The 15,924-nt window shown below is 38.0% G+C and overlaps 1 protein-coding gene across 1 annotated transcript in view; it reads left to right on the forward strand.

Moving 5' to 3' along the window:
* The window catches only part of PXDNL (peroxidasin like), a 372,636-nt gene that overhangs the window by 284,658 nt on the left and 72,054 nt on the right, over positions 1-15,924 (forward strand). Inside the window, 5 exon segments of the mRNA XM_040972689.1 lie at positions 2,901-2,950; positions 2,952-3,014; positions 4,710-4,866; positions 13,428-13,527; positions 15,190-15,371. Coding sequence (XP_040828623.1) covers positions 2,901-2,950; positions 2,952-3,014; positions 4,710-4,866; positions 13,428-13,527; positions 15,190-15,371 — 552 coding nt within the window.

Consider the following 15,924-nt stretch of genomic DNA (forward strand, 5'->3'; position numbering starts at 1 on the left):
TTCACTGTCTGAGGAGAAAGCAATTACTCCTCTTCACTTACTGTAGATTTTGTTCCTCTGTGTTCTGCTTTCAAATCTATTGTTTCTCTTCTGTCCCTGTTTTTGTTTTTTTTTTTTTTCTGAAAGTTTCAGATTGTAAAAGAATTTGAGCATTTAAGAAGCTTTGAATCTTGGCATAAACCTTACCTGGCCACTCTATCTAAACATTTCCAGACGGTGAATTTCACCTGTCAACACTTTGTTAATGTTTTTGGGTATGCATATGTAAGATTGATTAAAAATATTTTTGACTTTGCATTATCTTTAATTTTCAAATTAGAGTTCTAAAAAGTAATTTAAAAAATCTCTTGCTTTATTTTAAAGAAGGGATTGTGTTAAATTTTTATCATTTATTTCAAACACAGGGCAGGACTCTCCAGTAAAATGATTTTCATTCTTTGGGGGTATCTTTTTGAGATTTTTAAAGTTTCTGAGATTAATTTTTTAATAGTTATTGAATTTGCCTATTTTTAATTATGTGGGTTGTGATTTTTCTGTTTTTAAGTCTATTTTAAATTTTTATATTGAATTTTGAATTTTTATGGTATAATTTGGTGGAGTCTTGGATCCCAGCCCCTAAACTCCCACCCCCTGACTGATTTTCCCCATGTTGTTACAATAGTGTAGTCCTTCATAAGGAGTTACAATTCCATCAGTTTGTTACTTAAGTGTGTCCCAACATTGATGATACAGACAATATCAGACAATCCAGCATCCAATTTTCTAGATATGTCCAACAGTTCCATTTGAAGTCCATCTTTGATTTGGAAGTTGGGATGCATGTTGCGTTGTAGCTCCACATCTGGATACGGTGCTCTCTATTACTCCATCACTATACATTCCCTTCAGCGAGAAGCCCACAAATAAGGTCAACAACAGGTGTGAAGTCAAAAGAAAAAGAAGAAAAAAAATACAGCACCATGGAATCGAAAACAATGAGCCACTGAATAACCAGTGCATGGGTGATGAAAAGAAAACACAAAAGCCTAGTGCTGGTAGAGAAGCAGAGAAGATCAAAGGAACAGATAGAAACACCAGAAGGGAGCCCACACATGTATAGCCCACTGATCTTCGACAAGAAAACTGAAAACAATCCAGGGAAAACGTCTGTTCTCATCCACAAATGCTGTTGGCACAACTAGATAGCAGCTTGCAGAATTAAGAAGCAAGACCTGCACCTGTCACATTATTCAAAAACCAGCTCTAAATAGTTGAAGGACCTAGTTCTACACCCAGAAACCATCAAGCTATTAAAGGAAGGTATAGGAAGCACTCTCCAAGACATAGGAACAGGGAGACTTCTTAGAAAAGATGCCAAAAGCACAGGCAGTCAAAGACAAAATAAACAAATGGGACTACATCAAACTAAAAGGCGTCTGTACAGCAAAGGAAACAATTAACATAGTTTAGAAGCAGCCAACGAATGGGAGAAAATTTTTGCACATTACACAAGTGATAGGGGACTAATATCCAGGATTTACAAAGAGCTTCAGTAACCCAGTGACAGTAAAAAAACAAACAAACAAACAAAACAAACAAACAAACAAAAACCCCTGTGATAAAATGAAAAGATGCTCAGGCTCCCTAGCCATCAGGGAGATACAAATGAAAACCACACTGAGGTGCCACTTAACTCCCATGACTGTGATTGTTTGTGCTTTTTAAGGAAACATTCCTTAAGAATTCAATGTTTATGTCTTAGCCAGAAACAAGTTTGATGTTACCAATTAGTGTTATTTTATACTTAGCAAGAGCTATTGAGCAAGAATAATGGAAGGCCTATATTTAAAACTCAGCTGCTAAAATACTTGCAGCAGTATTTTAAGAAGTTTCTGAAGCAGCCAGGATTGTGGTATAGTGGGTAAAGCCACTGTCTGTGATGCCAGCTTCCAAAACAGGTGCTGGTCTAAGCCATGCCTGCTCTTCTTTTGCTTCACCTCACTTGTAACGTCCATGGGAAAAATAGAAGAAAGTCTTCCAAATCCTTAGGTGCCTGTAATCCTGAGCTCCTGGGAGACCAGGAGCTTCAGTGGGGCTCAGCCCTGGCAATTGCAGCCATTTGGGATGTGGATCAATAAATGGAAGATCTTGCTGTATGACTCTGCCTCACCGTCTTCTCTGTGTGATCACACATTTCAAACAAATAAAAATAAACGAGTGTTTTAGAAGAACTTTGTGTGAAAATGGAATCAAAAAGTAAGTTTGGTGTGGCCATTATGGTACAGCAAGCAAAACCTGTGTTGGGGGATTCCCATATCCTGTATTGGGGCACTGGTTCAAGTTCTGACTGCCTTGCATCTGATCTAGCTTCCTGCTCATGTGCCCTGGGAGGCAGCAGGTAGTGGTTCAAGTCCCTGGGATACTACCTCTCATCTTGCGACCCCAGGTGAGATTCCTAGTTGCTGGCTTCTGTCTGGGCCAGTCCTAGTTGTTGTGGGCAGTTTGAGAGTAAAGAACTGGATGAATGCTCTCTTTGTATGTGTGCTTTGTGTATGTTAGTTTGTCTTTCACATAGATGAAAATAAATGAACGTCACATTTTGAAAAAAATAATAAAATTTAACTTGGTCCAAAAAGATTAAAATTTTGCGTGGTGTTTCCATTAAACACACTTCCCACGAGCTCCTGAAACCCCTTTAAATTACAAATGTGGTTAAAGCTGCAGTATAATCCCCTTACTCATCTTCATTCTTTTCCTGCTCTGCACTTTCTGTTCTACGGCTTAGTCAATATTTGTTGTTTATTTTAGAGGTGAATGTGGCTAGCCTGTGTTAGATCCAGAATTCTGCAGTTTGATGGGGCTGGTAACTGTTGACAAAATTGGTTCTGTTATGAGAGGTGCATGTGATTTCTTTTCCCCAGATCTCCCAGTGTTTGCTCAGATTCCTCAGGACACAATTATTGAGGCTGGAAAAAAACATAAACATCTCCTGTCATGCTCTCGGAGAGCTGCAGCCCATAATTACATGGAACAAGGTAAGATGTCAGGTGCAAGTACAGTAGCGGTGAGAACACTGGCAGATGTATTGACCCCCTGAAAGGAAGTTAATGATTCGCACGTTGATTTATTGCTATGATTTTCACTTGCAAGTAAGACTTCTTAATACTGTGGCGTGTTTATTTTTTGCTCTTTACTTTTTCTTTTAAAGTGACTGCTTCTGATTTGCACTCAAGGGTTTGGTAATGTTTAGCTTTTGTCGTGTGCTTGATAATGATAATAATAATAATAAAAAACAACTTGATAGGCCCAAATTCCTAAAGGGAAAATTGCTGCTATCATATATAAATTAAAAGCTTCAGTGGCTAGTGAGAAGCCACTCTAGATTAATAACTAAGAGGTAGATTAAAAGTAGCTCATTAGCTGAAATCAGGCAGAAATGAAAAGCTTGATAATAAAGGGGCATGGAAAGGAAAAATACTTCAAAGTTTAAAACCTGAATGGCTTTAACGAAACAGTATCTTTTTATTTATGCAACTTTCTTCTTTAGGTTCATTGAGCCTAGGCTTTCAAGAACATGAAATTGTTGATCTCACATTCTATCACAACGTCACTGAAGGGTATTTTCTGGAGAAATATGATAAACAACAACATTGGTGAGGAATTTCCAACTAGTTTCTTGAAACTGTTGTCTCACTGTTGCTGTTACTGCATAGCACCAGGGCCTTGCACTGTTGTGGGCTTGCTTCTTTTTTCAAATCTCTGTAAAAAATAAATTTAAACCAGGGGTTGCCAAACTTGAGCCTTAAAGCTCGTGCCCTCCAACATAGTCTGAATATTTTCAGCCAAACCTTTGTTTACTTAACATTGTACATTTATATTAAAAAGGAAATTTGACAAGTACACCTTTTTAAAGTACACATTTTAAAGTTACTGTTCTTTATTTTTAAGGGTTATTTTATTTATTCGTTCAAATACCCTTTCATCCTTTCACACGACTTACAAAGAGAGGAGAAATACGGACACAGAGTTTTATTTTTCCTCTGCTATTTTTAACTTCTCAGGTGGATGCGAAGGCTAGGGTGGGACCAGCAACGAGCCAGGAATCTAGAACTACACTCAGATCTCCCACGTGAGTGGTATAAGCTAGCTCCTGCCACTTTCCCAGGAGCACTAGTGAGGAGGTGGACCGAAAACAGGCCCTAACGCAGTCGGGGGCTTAACCGCCCATGCCGTAATGTCGCTCCCTCAGAATTTCAGTAACAACATCAGCTTGTAGCCATTTTCAGCAAAATATCTGAGAGTGCGGTTTCCAAAAGGTGGCATCAAACCACCTATTGATAGGATGCTGAATACTCTTACAACAGATATTTTACATGCATTACCATCCTCAACTTCATAGCAAGCAACTCCCATTCACAATTTGGGAAAGGTTATGGCTCTGGATACCTCCCTACAAGCAATCAATTCCACCCTATGTAAACAGAGATAATGTCTATGGAGAATTTTATCTGATTGTTCCAGACTCTCAACAGCAAATACCGAGCTGTAAGTGTAGCCAGAGGGCTATGACATTTAAGTGTGGAGGGGAAGAGAGGCAGAAATAATTTGTGAAAATGTTTTGCTGATGCTACAAAGTGGAACAAAGGAAACGAAATGGAAAAAAATTGCAAATACCGTATTCTTCTAGTTAGCTTTCTTTCTTTAAATGACAACCCTCTTTCACTTTCTAGGCAGGTGTACAGATCACAGAGAGTGGTAAGTTCCATGTTGACAGTGGAGGCACACTCACCGTTTATGATGTGGGACAAGCTGACCAAGGAAGGCAGGAATCTGTGGCTCAGAATTCATTTGGTCTTGTTGCAGCCAGTATGTCTCTTAGAGTCTCTGGTGGGTAATTATAGATTCTTTTACAACATGCAAAGGCATGTCTTTGAACAGATTTTACTTCTGTATCTTGGCTGATTAAACTCACTGCTCATGTTCTCTTATTTATTCATTCTAGTTAAATGTGTTCATACTGAATGAAAGCTATTTTATTATTTAAAATCTAAGCTCTTAAATATAAGCTACATTAGTGCGCATGAAGGCAAAATTAATGTCAGCCCCAGATACAAGCCACATTTTAAATGTATATTATGTTTTCTTAGAAATTGAAAAATATACCTTATGAGATGTATTCAGCTGCTTTTAAGGCATAAAAAATTCAATATCTGGAAGAAGTTGTAGCTGCTACATTATTGTCACTGCTTTGTGCCTTTTATCTAGACCTGGTTACATAACTCAAACTCTGTGGATTGATTCTATACAGTGAATTTGAAAAATTTTTAGCCATAGTTTTGCTTTAAAAAAATCTGTTTTTCAGTTATTTAATTTATATTGGAATTAAGGCAGGCCACCTGTAGAAGACTGGTTTACACTGAACTTTCCATTCAGTGAGTCTATTCAAAGCAAATGGTAGTTTAAAAAAAGTAAAAATGGTGAGAGCAAATTTTTGAAATTCATGTGTAGTTTTTTTTTTTTTAAATAGTATGTTTTTTTTTCGATAAACTTTTGCAGGCCTCTAAAACAGGTTGTGTTGGAGCCTGCTCCACTTTCTTTAGGAGATTCACTCAGGTAACACGCAATGTGCTGCCTGTGGGGGCTGATGTCAGAGCTATTTTTGCCTCTTTGCACAGGAATTTAGATTTTAAAAAAATGTATATATGAAAGGCAGACTGACAGAAGGAGAGGCCTACGTCTACTGGTCCACTGCTCACTAGCTGCACTAGGAAGAGCTGGGCCAGCTAGAAATGAGGAGACCAGACCTCCAGGTGGCTTACCTGTTGCCCTACCAGGTGTATTAGCAGGATATTAGCTGCATACGCAGTAGTTGAGACTCAAAGCTGTGGTAAGCATGTATCTATCAAGTAACTTTAAATTATGTGAAAGCAAAAATTGAAAGGAGAGGGAAAGGAAAGAGAGGGTATTGAAAGAGAGGGAAATATGGCTATCTTATTAGAATTATAGCTTTGAAGTACATGAAATTTTTTCTATTTATATTTTAATACTTTAAAAAAAAGAGAGAGAAGAAGCTGCAGCCCCATATGGGATGCCCATATTGCCAGTAGTGGCTTAGCAGTGCTACAGTGCCAGCCCCAGGGTTTTGAAGGTTTTTTCTGCTAGCAGTTAAGATAAATACACTTAGCTAAGAGCGTTGTAGTGCTGCCCTGGGCTTTGCCTGTCTTTCAAGTCTCCATGGACACAGGACGATTTCATAAATAAAATTTTGTAAATTTATTTTTTTCTTTATTTTTCCAGCTATTGAAATCTACAAAAGAAATTGAGTAACACATCAATGATGAATATTTTGCTTATTAAATCATACCCTTAATGATAGTTCCACTTTCCTATCGTATCAATAGTTTCATGCTCTCCCCATTGCATATTCTTCTGAAATATCAAACTTATAACTTTCTTGTGTATGAATATTTTTGAACGAATGTGTATTTCCAGTTGTGATGTGTCAGCCTTCATCCAGTTATGCACTTTATGGTGGAAAATATATTCTCCATATATGTACTCTTAATTTTCTAATAGTGTCATTTAGTAACTAGCAAATATTTATTCTAATAGTTAGAAATTCTTCATTATATAGAATTTCCTGATGCTACAAAAATCTGAGTCACATTCTGTTATTTATTCTCTGTGAGTGGCTGCCTTGCTGATTTAAAATCTATGGTAGTTGAGCTCCTTTTTATAAATTTATGGGCTCTCTTCCTGCTCTTCAACAATTTATGAGACCTGTGAAAAAAATATTCTTGAAACATCTTGAAAAAATGTTATTGTAAAATTTAATCACTATATTTTAAAAGTTCCAGAAATCCATATCATTGAACAAATCTTTCTTTCCTGTTTTGCTCTTTCATACGCACAAAAACACCATTGTCACAGAAAAAAATCTAAACCCCATTCACTTAGCTAACGGAAATAATATAATTATCATTTTATGTAGCATGTTTAAAGGAAAATTCAGATGAAAATATGTGAATATACTAGATTTTCAAGGAGTAGCGAGTATAGTATTCTGTTTCTTGTATAAAAAACACAAAATCAATCTATGGAGATTTTGTAATGCAACAAACCGTAAGTTAGTGAACCAAGAATCTTGTCCTTCTCCACCTTATTTAGCGTGGGGCATTTATTTATCAATCAAGTCCATGTGTGTAGGGAACTGTTCCTTCTTGTGGCTTCCAGTTCAGTTATGTAATGATACAACTACACTTGCTTTATAAAAGATGTGCTTCATTACCTGATAGTTCATGAAGATCTTTTATGACACCAAAAGAAAAAAGTGTTTCTATGGTTGTAATTTATTCAATAAGCTCTTTGTTTTCTTAGATTTAATACCTTTTAAATAGTTTGAATACCTTGAAGCTTTATTGGAAACCAAACCTAATATTTAACGTCTTTAATGTATTTCATATTGACAGAAAACATTTATATCTTGTATTTCTTTCTTTCTAGGTAATATGTATCATCTGAATTTTGCACCTTTAATTTTATATTATATTGAAAGTTTGCTTCTTGTTCAAGAATGATTTGCTTTAATACCTCCTTCATTTGTTGACATACTATGAAATATTGTGAAGTACAACTGTTTTTTGCTTGTGAAATGGTTTGGTTTAACCGAGCAAGTAAGATATCTATCTTAAACATTAGAAGTGTGAGATAGTTAGGTGGAGAACTTTGGTTAATTCGTCAGACTATTCTGATATGAAACACTTTGTATAATTCATTAACTTATAAACAGATCTAATTCCTTATTTTTCTTACTAACGTGGAGGTGGGCACTCTCATAAGTTCCTCTTGGTGTGTAATGTCTGTTTCTCTGGTAGAATCCTATTGTACTACCATGGGTAGTGAGGAAACATTTATGACACATCTGTCTGGGAGGATATAAACATTTCTTTTTACCTAAATATTTTGGAGGCAAACACACACACACACACACACACACACACACACACACACACACACACACACACACTAAAAGCTAGAGCAGTAGAGACATGATGAGAGAAAATGAGAGAAAGAGACAGGGAAGTGGGGTGGAGGAAGAGGGAACGAGCTCTCCCAACTGCTGGTTCACTTCCTGAGTGTTGAGCACAGCGAGGGGGCAGACGACAGGCTAAGAAGTTCAATCCAGATTTCTTGTAGAAGTGGCTGGAACCTGACTACTTAAGCCATCATTGGTGCCTCCTAGGGTTCATGTCAGCAGGAAGCAGAAATCAATCAGGAGGCAGGACCAGGGATCACGCGGTATATTCCAAGGTGTGATGCAGACATTCTAACATCAGACTATACACCTTCTGCTACTTGATGCACATTTCGCCACTTGGGATTTTTAATATATAGACAAGATAAAAAGTGTGAAGGCAGCACAAAATTTATTAAATGACAAATCTGAAGCACAATAATCACGAGCATGCTGTTTCTAAGTGACACAGTAATTAATTTAAAGCTAAGCAGTGATTCTGGGTTTTTTCATGTCTGGTGTACATTTCATTTGGCAGTCCTTCAAACTGTGTGTAAGAAATGCTGAGCACACTGTGAAATGAACTCATAGCCAGCACTGTGACTCTGACATTCATATGGGTTCAAGTCCTGCTTGCTCCAATTCTACTGTCACTTCTTGTTAATCTACTCGGTAAAGCAGAGGAAGTGATCCAGGTAGTTGGGCTCCTGGCACTCACTTCAGAGACCCATATGGGGTCTCTGGCCTCTGACCCTGGCATGAACCAGCGCTTGCTGTCCCTTGCTGTTGTGGAGCAAATCAGAAGGTTGAAGATCTCTTTCTCTTTATCTCTCACGCTGCCTTTAAACACACACACACACACACACACACACACACACACACACACACACACACATTAATGAAATGAACTCCTTGTCCTCTCTACAAGTCCTTGTATCCCCCAGCATCCCTTTAATGCCATCAGCAGAGTGCAAGCGGGAATCCTGGACTCCTGCTGGTTTCTTCTGCCTTCCTGCCTGCTCACTCTTGCATCTCCAGGGTTCCTCCCAAGCGCTGCCTTGTGCCCCAGTCTCCTGCTTCTACTGTTCATCCTCTGATCCATTTTAATTCAGCATTTGCAATAACTTTTAGGGTTATGGGCTGGCTTAAGATACTTCCACTTCAATGTATCCTCAACCGAGTATATTATTTTTGAAGTGGATGGAATGAGAATTCGTGATTGCATTAGCTGCCTTTAAGTTAGTAGGCTCTTTACTATGAGCTAATTAAGTAGCCTCAAATTTACATAAATATTGACTAATAAAAATAAGTCAATATTCTTGAGTGTTCCAAATTCTCTAGTTGTATATCAATTAGCATATTCATTTTTATAGCTTCTAGTCATTTTTTGAATTTATGAGTAAATAATTCACTGACTAGCTGACATTTTAATTTTTTTTTTAATTTGTATTTTTAGGTTATCTGTTGCTAGACTACTGGGATCGTTGTGCCATTCTCAATGGACTAATTTAGAATGGTGCCAAACATTTTGAATCAATTATCTTTGCTTAAACCTGCAATGGAATGAAACTGAAAACTAAATTGTTTTCATTTACTGTATTTGTCAGAGGCGACATACACACAGAGACTGGTAGAGACCTCATCTTTCAATTCATTTCCCCAAGTACTTGCCATGGCCAGGCCTGCACCAGAACTGGAAATTTGACCCACTGACCACCAGTGGGTTATGGAAACCCAACCACCTGTCTTGCTCTCTACAGTCTGTGTTAGCAAGAGGCGAGGACCAGGAGCTAGAAATGGGAATTGAACGTAAGTGTTCCGATATGAGATTATCCCAGTAATTGCTTAAGTTGTAATTTTACTCCATTTTTAATTTTACTCTATTTGCTAATGAACTAAACATGGTATTGTTAAATTATGTATTAGTTAATAGATAACCTGTCAATAGTGTTCACTTGGCCACGATTTAATAATATAATGAATGAGAAAATAATTTTATTTCTCTGAGCAACAGTATCTATCTAGTTTGTAGGAATAAGCATCTTACACATTTGACCGTATTGAATATATCCTCTCTCATTTTATAGTCAAAGTCTACAATGAACACTTACCTTTTTTTAAAAAGATTTATTTATTTTTATTGGAAAGTCATATATACAGAGAGGAGGAGAGACAGAAAGAAATATCTTCTGTCCAATGGTTCACTCCGCAAGTGGCTGCAATGGCTGGAGCTGAGCTGATCCGAAGCCAAGAGCCAGGAAACCTACCAGGTCTTCCACCAGGATGCAGGGTCCCAAAGCTTTGGGCCATCCTTGACTGCTTTCCCAGGCCACAAGCAGGGAGCTGGATGGGAAGCAGGGTTGCCGGGATTAGAACCAGCACCAATATGGGATCTTGGTGTGTTGAAGGTGAGGCCCTTAACCCACTACCCTATTGCGCCGGGCGGGCCCGAACACTTACTTTTATCCTGAATAATGCCAGGTGCTCTCCAAATATTAGGAATCATTTTCTGTGTCAGAAAAGAGCTCCCTCCCCCCAGATTTTTGATCGAGTGTTTGGACTATTTAGAAATTATAAGGAAAATATATAATCAAAATAGCATAAGTTTAAACACCAAAACCCTTAAAAGCTATGTAGATGGCACTGCTCCCTTTCGATGCTCTCAGCATGACAGGGAGAGCCTTTATTTGTTTAATGATGCAGAATGAAGAGTCTGACAGATTCATTGCTGTTGAGAGAAACTGATTTCCCAAAAACAGCCATTACTGTCAGTTCGTATGCTGGAGAAGTGAGTCTGGTTTCCGAGGACAAGCCTTGCACTGTCAGCACTGGTGTTACCCTTTAAGGGGAAGATTGAATATGATAAGGCTTGTTTAGTTATGATAGGCACTTCATCTTGCTAAGTTTTCCTACAAAATGAAATAAAAATTTCAAAATCCTGTTGTTAATTGTAAGAAAGTATGTGTTTGTGGAGGTGCAGGTGTTTTGCAAAGAAGGTGACAGTATCGCCAAGCCAATATTCCTGTCCCTCCTCAGGGCACTCATGATCACAGCCAGGCCCGGGACGTGCGTATACGGAGCCAGGGACAATTGCAGGGCCAACCTGCCCTTGCCTGCGGTTTCACCTTCATTGTTTTACTTCTGTGGGAAAGGCAGAGTCGCATAGAAACATGGTTGGGATTGAAGGCAGATAGTTGCCACAGAATTCTTTTTTAAATGCATTTATTTACTTACTTGAAAGATTTATAGAAACAGAGGGAAAGAGAAAGAAAGAGATAGAGAGCAAGAGCAAGCAAGAGAGAGAGATCTTCTATCTATTGGTTCATTCCTCACGGGGCTGTCATGTCTTGCACTAGGCCAGGCCAGCAACCAGGAGCTTCACCCAGGTCCCACGTGGTGGCAGGGGTCCACACACTTGACCTGTTTTTACTCTCTATTGGAGAGAGCTGGATCGGAAGTGGAGTAGTTGGAACATGAACTTGCAGCTGTGTCTTACACCTGGACTGAAGGTGGTGGTTTTGCCGTTTATGTTACAGTCTGAGCCTCCACCAACATCCCTTTGCATGTGCTTATTGTAAATCTCCCAAGGTCATTGTTTTTCTAATATTAACAGTGAAACTTAACCAGGGACAATGATCTATTTCTCCTGTTCCTTTGCAGAATTTTGCACAGAAAGATGGGAAATATGCTCCTAATTTTCTGATCACCGATTCTGATAATTTAAACAGGTGGTTTTTGAGCCAACTGCCACACTAACAGTGCTGATGACTGCAGTGTGCGCCTGAGAAGCCCAAAGCTGTTCTGAACATGCCACCTTTCCTGTTAGTCTTACAAAGAACGCAACAGCAAGGCTATGTTATAAATATGTTAAAAATAAAACTGCCAATAAATGAAAGTCAGATTAGCATGTTAAGTGACACTTCCCTGTATTTTATGTATAAAATACACTTCAAAAGTTTGCAACAAAATAGAATTGAAATATATTTATATTAGTGGAAAAATGTTTGAAATCCATTTAAATTCTCTCAAATTCTCTCAACACATGTTTTCTTTAAACTTTGTGAAGATCATTAAATCACTTGCCATATTCTTTCTGCACAGAAATCAACTTATCTTTGTTTCTACTTGCCTTCTGTGATACTTTCATACTCCATTGTCCCTCTCAGTTCTTGTCCTAAAGCTTTCCTTTTCTTTTTTTTTTTTTTTTTTTGTTTTTCAACTCAAATAGTTACTTGTTTTTGTTTCATTTGAGTAGCAGGGAGACAAAGGAGAGACAGAGGGGGAGACAGAGAGACATTTTCCATCCACTGGTTGCCTCCCTGCAGGCCTGCAGTCACTGCACTGGGGTGGATCACAGCCAGGGGCTCAGCGCAGAGCTCTTCCGTGGGTGACGGCAGGTGAAGTTCTTGCCCTGTCATCTGCTGCCTCTCACAGTGTTGAGGAACAGGAAGCCGGGATCTGAAGGAGGACTGAGATTTGAACCTAGGCGTGCTAATCTGGGTTGCATGCATCCCAAGAAATGTTTCAACTGCTGTTCCCAGTGCCGACCCAGCGTTTCTTTTTCATAATGTGTAAAGCACATAGCTTCCTAGGATTCTGTAGATTTTCAGCTCTCATTTTCCCTAGAAGACATTTTTTTTTCAAACTCCAATTTTGAAGCTGGCTTTACTTTCCCTTCCGATACTTACAAAGTACTTAGAAGTTTCTATTTTAAATGTCACACATTTTAAAAATTCTTTTCTGAAAAATGAATAAAATACTGTAGATTTACTTGATAATTTTTCTTATACAAGCTTTTAAATCTTTATTCATAATACCCCCCCCCTTTTTTTTTTGCATTTGTGTCAGGGTTAACCATAAACTGTCAAATGGAGGACGTTCGCTGTGCTGGACCTAATCAAATCTAGTTTAAGTGAATAGCTTCAATTGTCTACGATAATCCAACTTTGCAGAAATCTGACATGTTGAACAGCTATAGAAACAGTATAGATTATTTTTCACTGAAGTTTTACTGAGAGTTCATGTCTTGCTTCCGGAAACCTCTGAGGAATGTGATAAAATTTACTTTGTTTTAGTGTTTAACATTAAAGCAAGGTGGCTGTAGAGATAGGCGTTTCATACTTTCCCCAAGATGATAAATTGCTAACAAACTGGGATCCCATTTGAATTGGTGCTGTAAAATGGGAAATATTTCACATGGCTTTGCTAGTTTTCTGAATTCTTTCATTCTTTAAATAACATTGCTGTTGCCAGTGGAAGCTTTGCTTTGGGATAATTACCTACTTCTCTGAAATGGACATAATCATTTAGAAATTGTATAACATTTTTATTGGCTTAAAAGTTTTCATTTTAAAAATATAATGCCATTTATAGCATATAATTTCTAACTTCAAGGTCCGTTTGATATTTTTAATCATGGAATTGATTTTCAAAGCAACACAGGGTAAACAAGCTGGCGATGACTTTGTGGAATCATCTATTCTTGATGCTGTACAGAGGGTCGACGGTGCAATTAATTCTACAAGAAAATATTTGCACAGTAAGAATCTATCTTATTTTGATTGATAGATTATTTTCATTTATGCTCAACTTTGTTTTTATCATCTGTGTAAATCACAACAGGTAAAATGCATAAAATTGTGAAAAGTTGTCTTATCTCTTTACGTATATGACAGCAGAGAAGCAGAGATCAAGCTCCCATTTTCTTATTTACTTGTTCAAAGCCACAAACAGCTGATAATGGAAGCCTTCAATAGCTAGTAATGGGTCAGTCTGAATCCAGTATCCCCACAAATCAATATAGGTCTTGCATGTGGGTGGGAAGAATTCAATAACTTCAGCTATCACCTACTGCCTCCCAGTAGGTGGAAATTAGCAAAATAGCAGTAAGCTGGAATTGGGAGCAAAGCTAAAATTGAATCCAGATACTCTGAATGAGATATGGACTTCCAAATTGATGTCTTAACTAGTTGGCCTATCTCCCACCCCAAGAGTATGCGGTCTAGTCCTTGTGTACATGCCTTGTGTACCATGTAGCCTCACTGTCAGTCTAGCCTCACAAGGAAGAAACATTTTCCCTCATAGACCCTAATCACTGGCATGGATCTATTCCAAACAGTTCAAAAGTAGGTGTCAGGCAATGGGGTGGTTTTACATTAGGATCCACCAAACAATGAAAGACTTGTAGCTCCTGCTGAGTCTGTAAATTGAAAATCATGACCATATATTTGACATACATGGGTATCCTACAGGTTAATGAGTTGTTTAAAATCAGTTGTATTTTGCTTTATTTTAATTAGCTTTGAGATTCCCTCAAGTTAGTGCAATCTTCAAGTTAGTACAATCTTCAATCTTCAGATTTGAGTTTCCTTCAAATTAGTACACACTTTTTTACATTTACAAAACTAATGTACATATATTAACAGATGATTGTTTTCATAACCGAATGAATGTATATATCCCATATTCCACTTCTTGTCAAAAATATTCTTAAAATTAAGTATTGTTTCACTTGCTACCCATCTGTTAAAAGCATAGCCTGGTGGTCATGAACCTGGGTTTCAGAGTCACATAGTCTATCTGTATACTTATTGTGAATATTTTCCAAGTTACTTGCTGTCTTTATATTAGACAAGGGATCCAACATATTTGTATCTTGGGCTTTTTGTCTATAAACTTGGAATAACAACAAATCTGCATTATGAATTTCTTTGATAGAAAGAAGAAAATACTATAGACAAGGTAAAGTTGGGCATTTAACCATATAAAGACACAGAGGTGGTGAGAAAATGGACTGATGCCTTGTTGAAGCTCTCAGGAGGCTGTGCACCGAGAATTCAGATGTCACAAGGAGGAGAATTTCTAGGTAGTCCCATTCCTGGAAAAGGCAGATAGAAAATGCTGGCACCTGCAAATAGAGTTTTTGTCCCTAAAGTCCATGAAGCTTATAAACCCTGCATAGATACTGTTTGTTCTAGAAAATTTTGGTGCATATCATTAATTCATTAAAAACATACTTCTGGAGTTTAACACTGTGATTGGCTTTTAGCATGCACCTGGTAACAACCTGGGAAGGAACCCACTATTTTGGTGTGGAGCTTACATTCTAGAGATTGGCTCCTGGAACAATTGGCAAAAGCTTCTTAAAGGTGCCACACAGGTAAGCTTTATGGATTCTGAAGTATTGATTTGCAAAGATTCATGTCTATTGTCATTTGCAGAAAACCTCACACCGCTAGTGACCTACTGATCCAGTTTCGGTATCCACGTGACCCGTATAACGTGGAGATGGTGAGAGCAGGGGAAATTTTTGAGCAGATGCTGTAGCTGATCCAGGACCATGTGAGGCAAGGGCTCAGTGTGGATCTGGAAGGCAGAGGTCAGCCAGGACGCTTCTGAGCTAAGCCTGCTTTCCCTAGCACTGCTGAACTGTTTCTTTTTTTCCTCCAGAATGCCATGTTACTTACTAACTAATTACAATCTTACCAAAAAAATGCAGACGTCTTCCAGGGGAACACATTCAAATGTAGAAATTATAAATGCATATTCAAACTTGCTTCAACTTTTGCCAGTTATAGGATCATTGAACAAATTAGCAGGACCTATTTTATGTGAATTTGTCTAATTCAAAAGATATTACTACCGCCTGTAGAGATGGATTTCATCTCTGTAGGAATATATTTGCATCTATCTTTGGGATCATTCAGGTCATTCGGTGAATGTACTTGAACCTTCTTCCACAGCGTACAGCACTGACATTCCTCCTCACTCTGAGCAGGTTCTGGTGCATCTTTTTCCAAAATCAGACATCTGCTTGGTAAATGTCAACTGAGACAATACACGTAGTGTACAGATTTTCTCAGTCTTTCTTTTCAAGATGAAAAGAAGGACTGTGGTTCTTTGTTGTGTACTATCTGCCTTGTGAGTGGAAT

Source organism: Ochotona curzoniae, unplaced genomic scaffold (assembly GCF_017591425.1).
Source record: "Ochotona curzoniae isolate NIBS_2020 unplaced genomic scaffold, NIBS_Ocur_1.0 contig_2318, whole genome shotgun sequence".
In the NCBI taxonomy this organism is placed as follows: Eukaryota; Metazoa; Chordata; class Mammalia; order Lagomorpha; family Ochotonidae; genus Ochotona; species Ochotona curzoniae.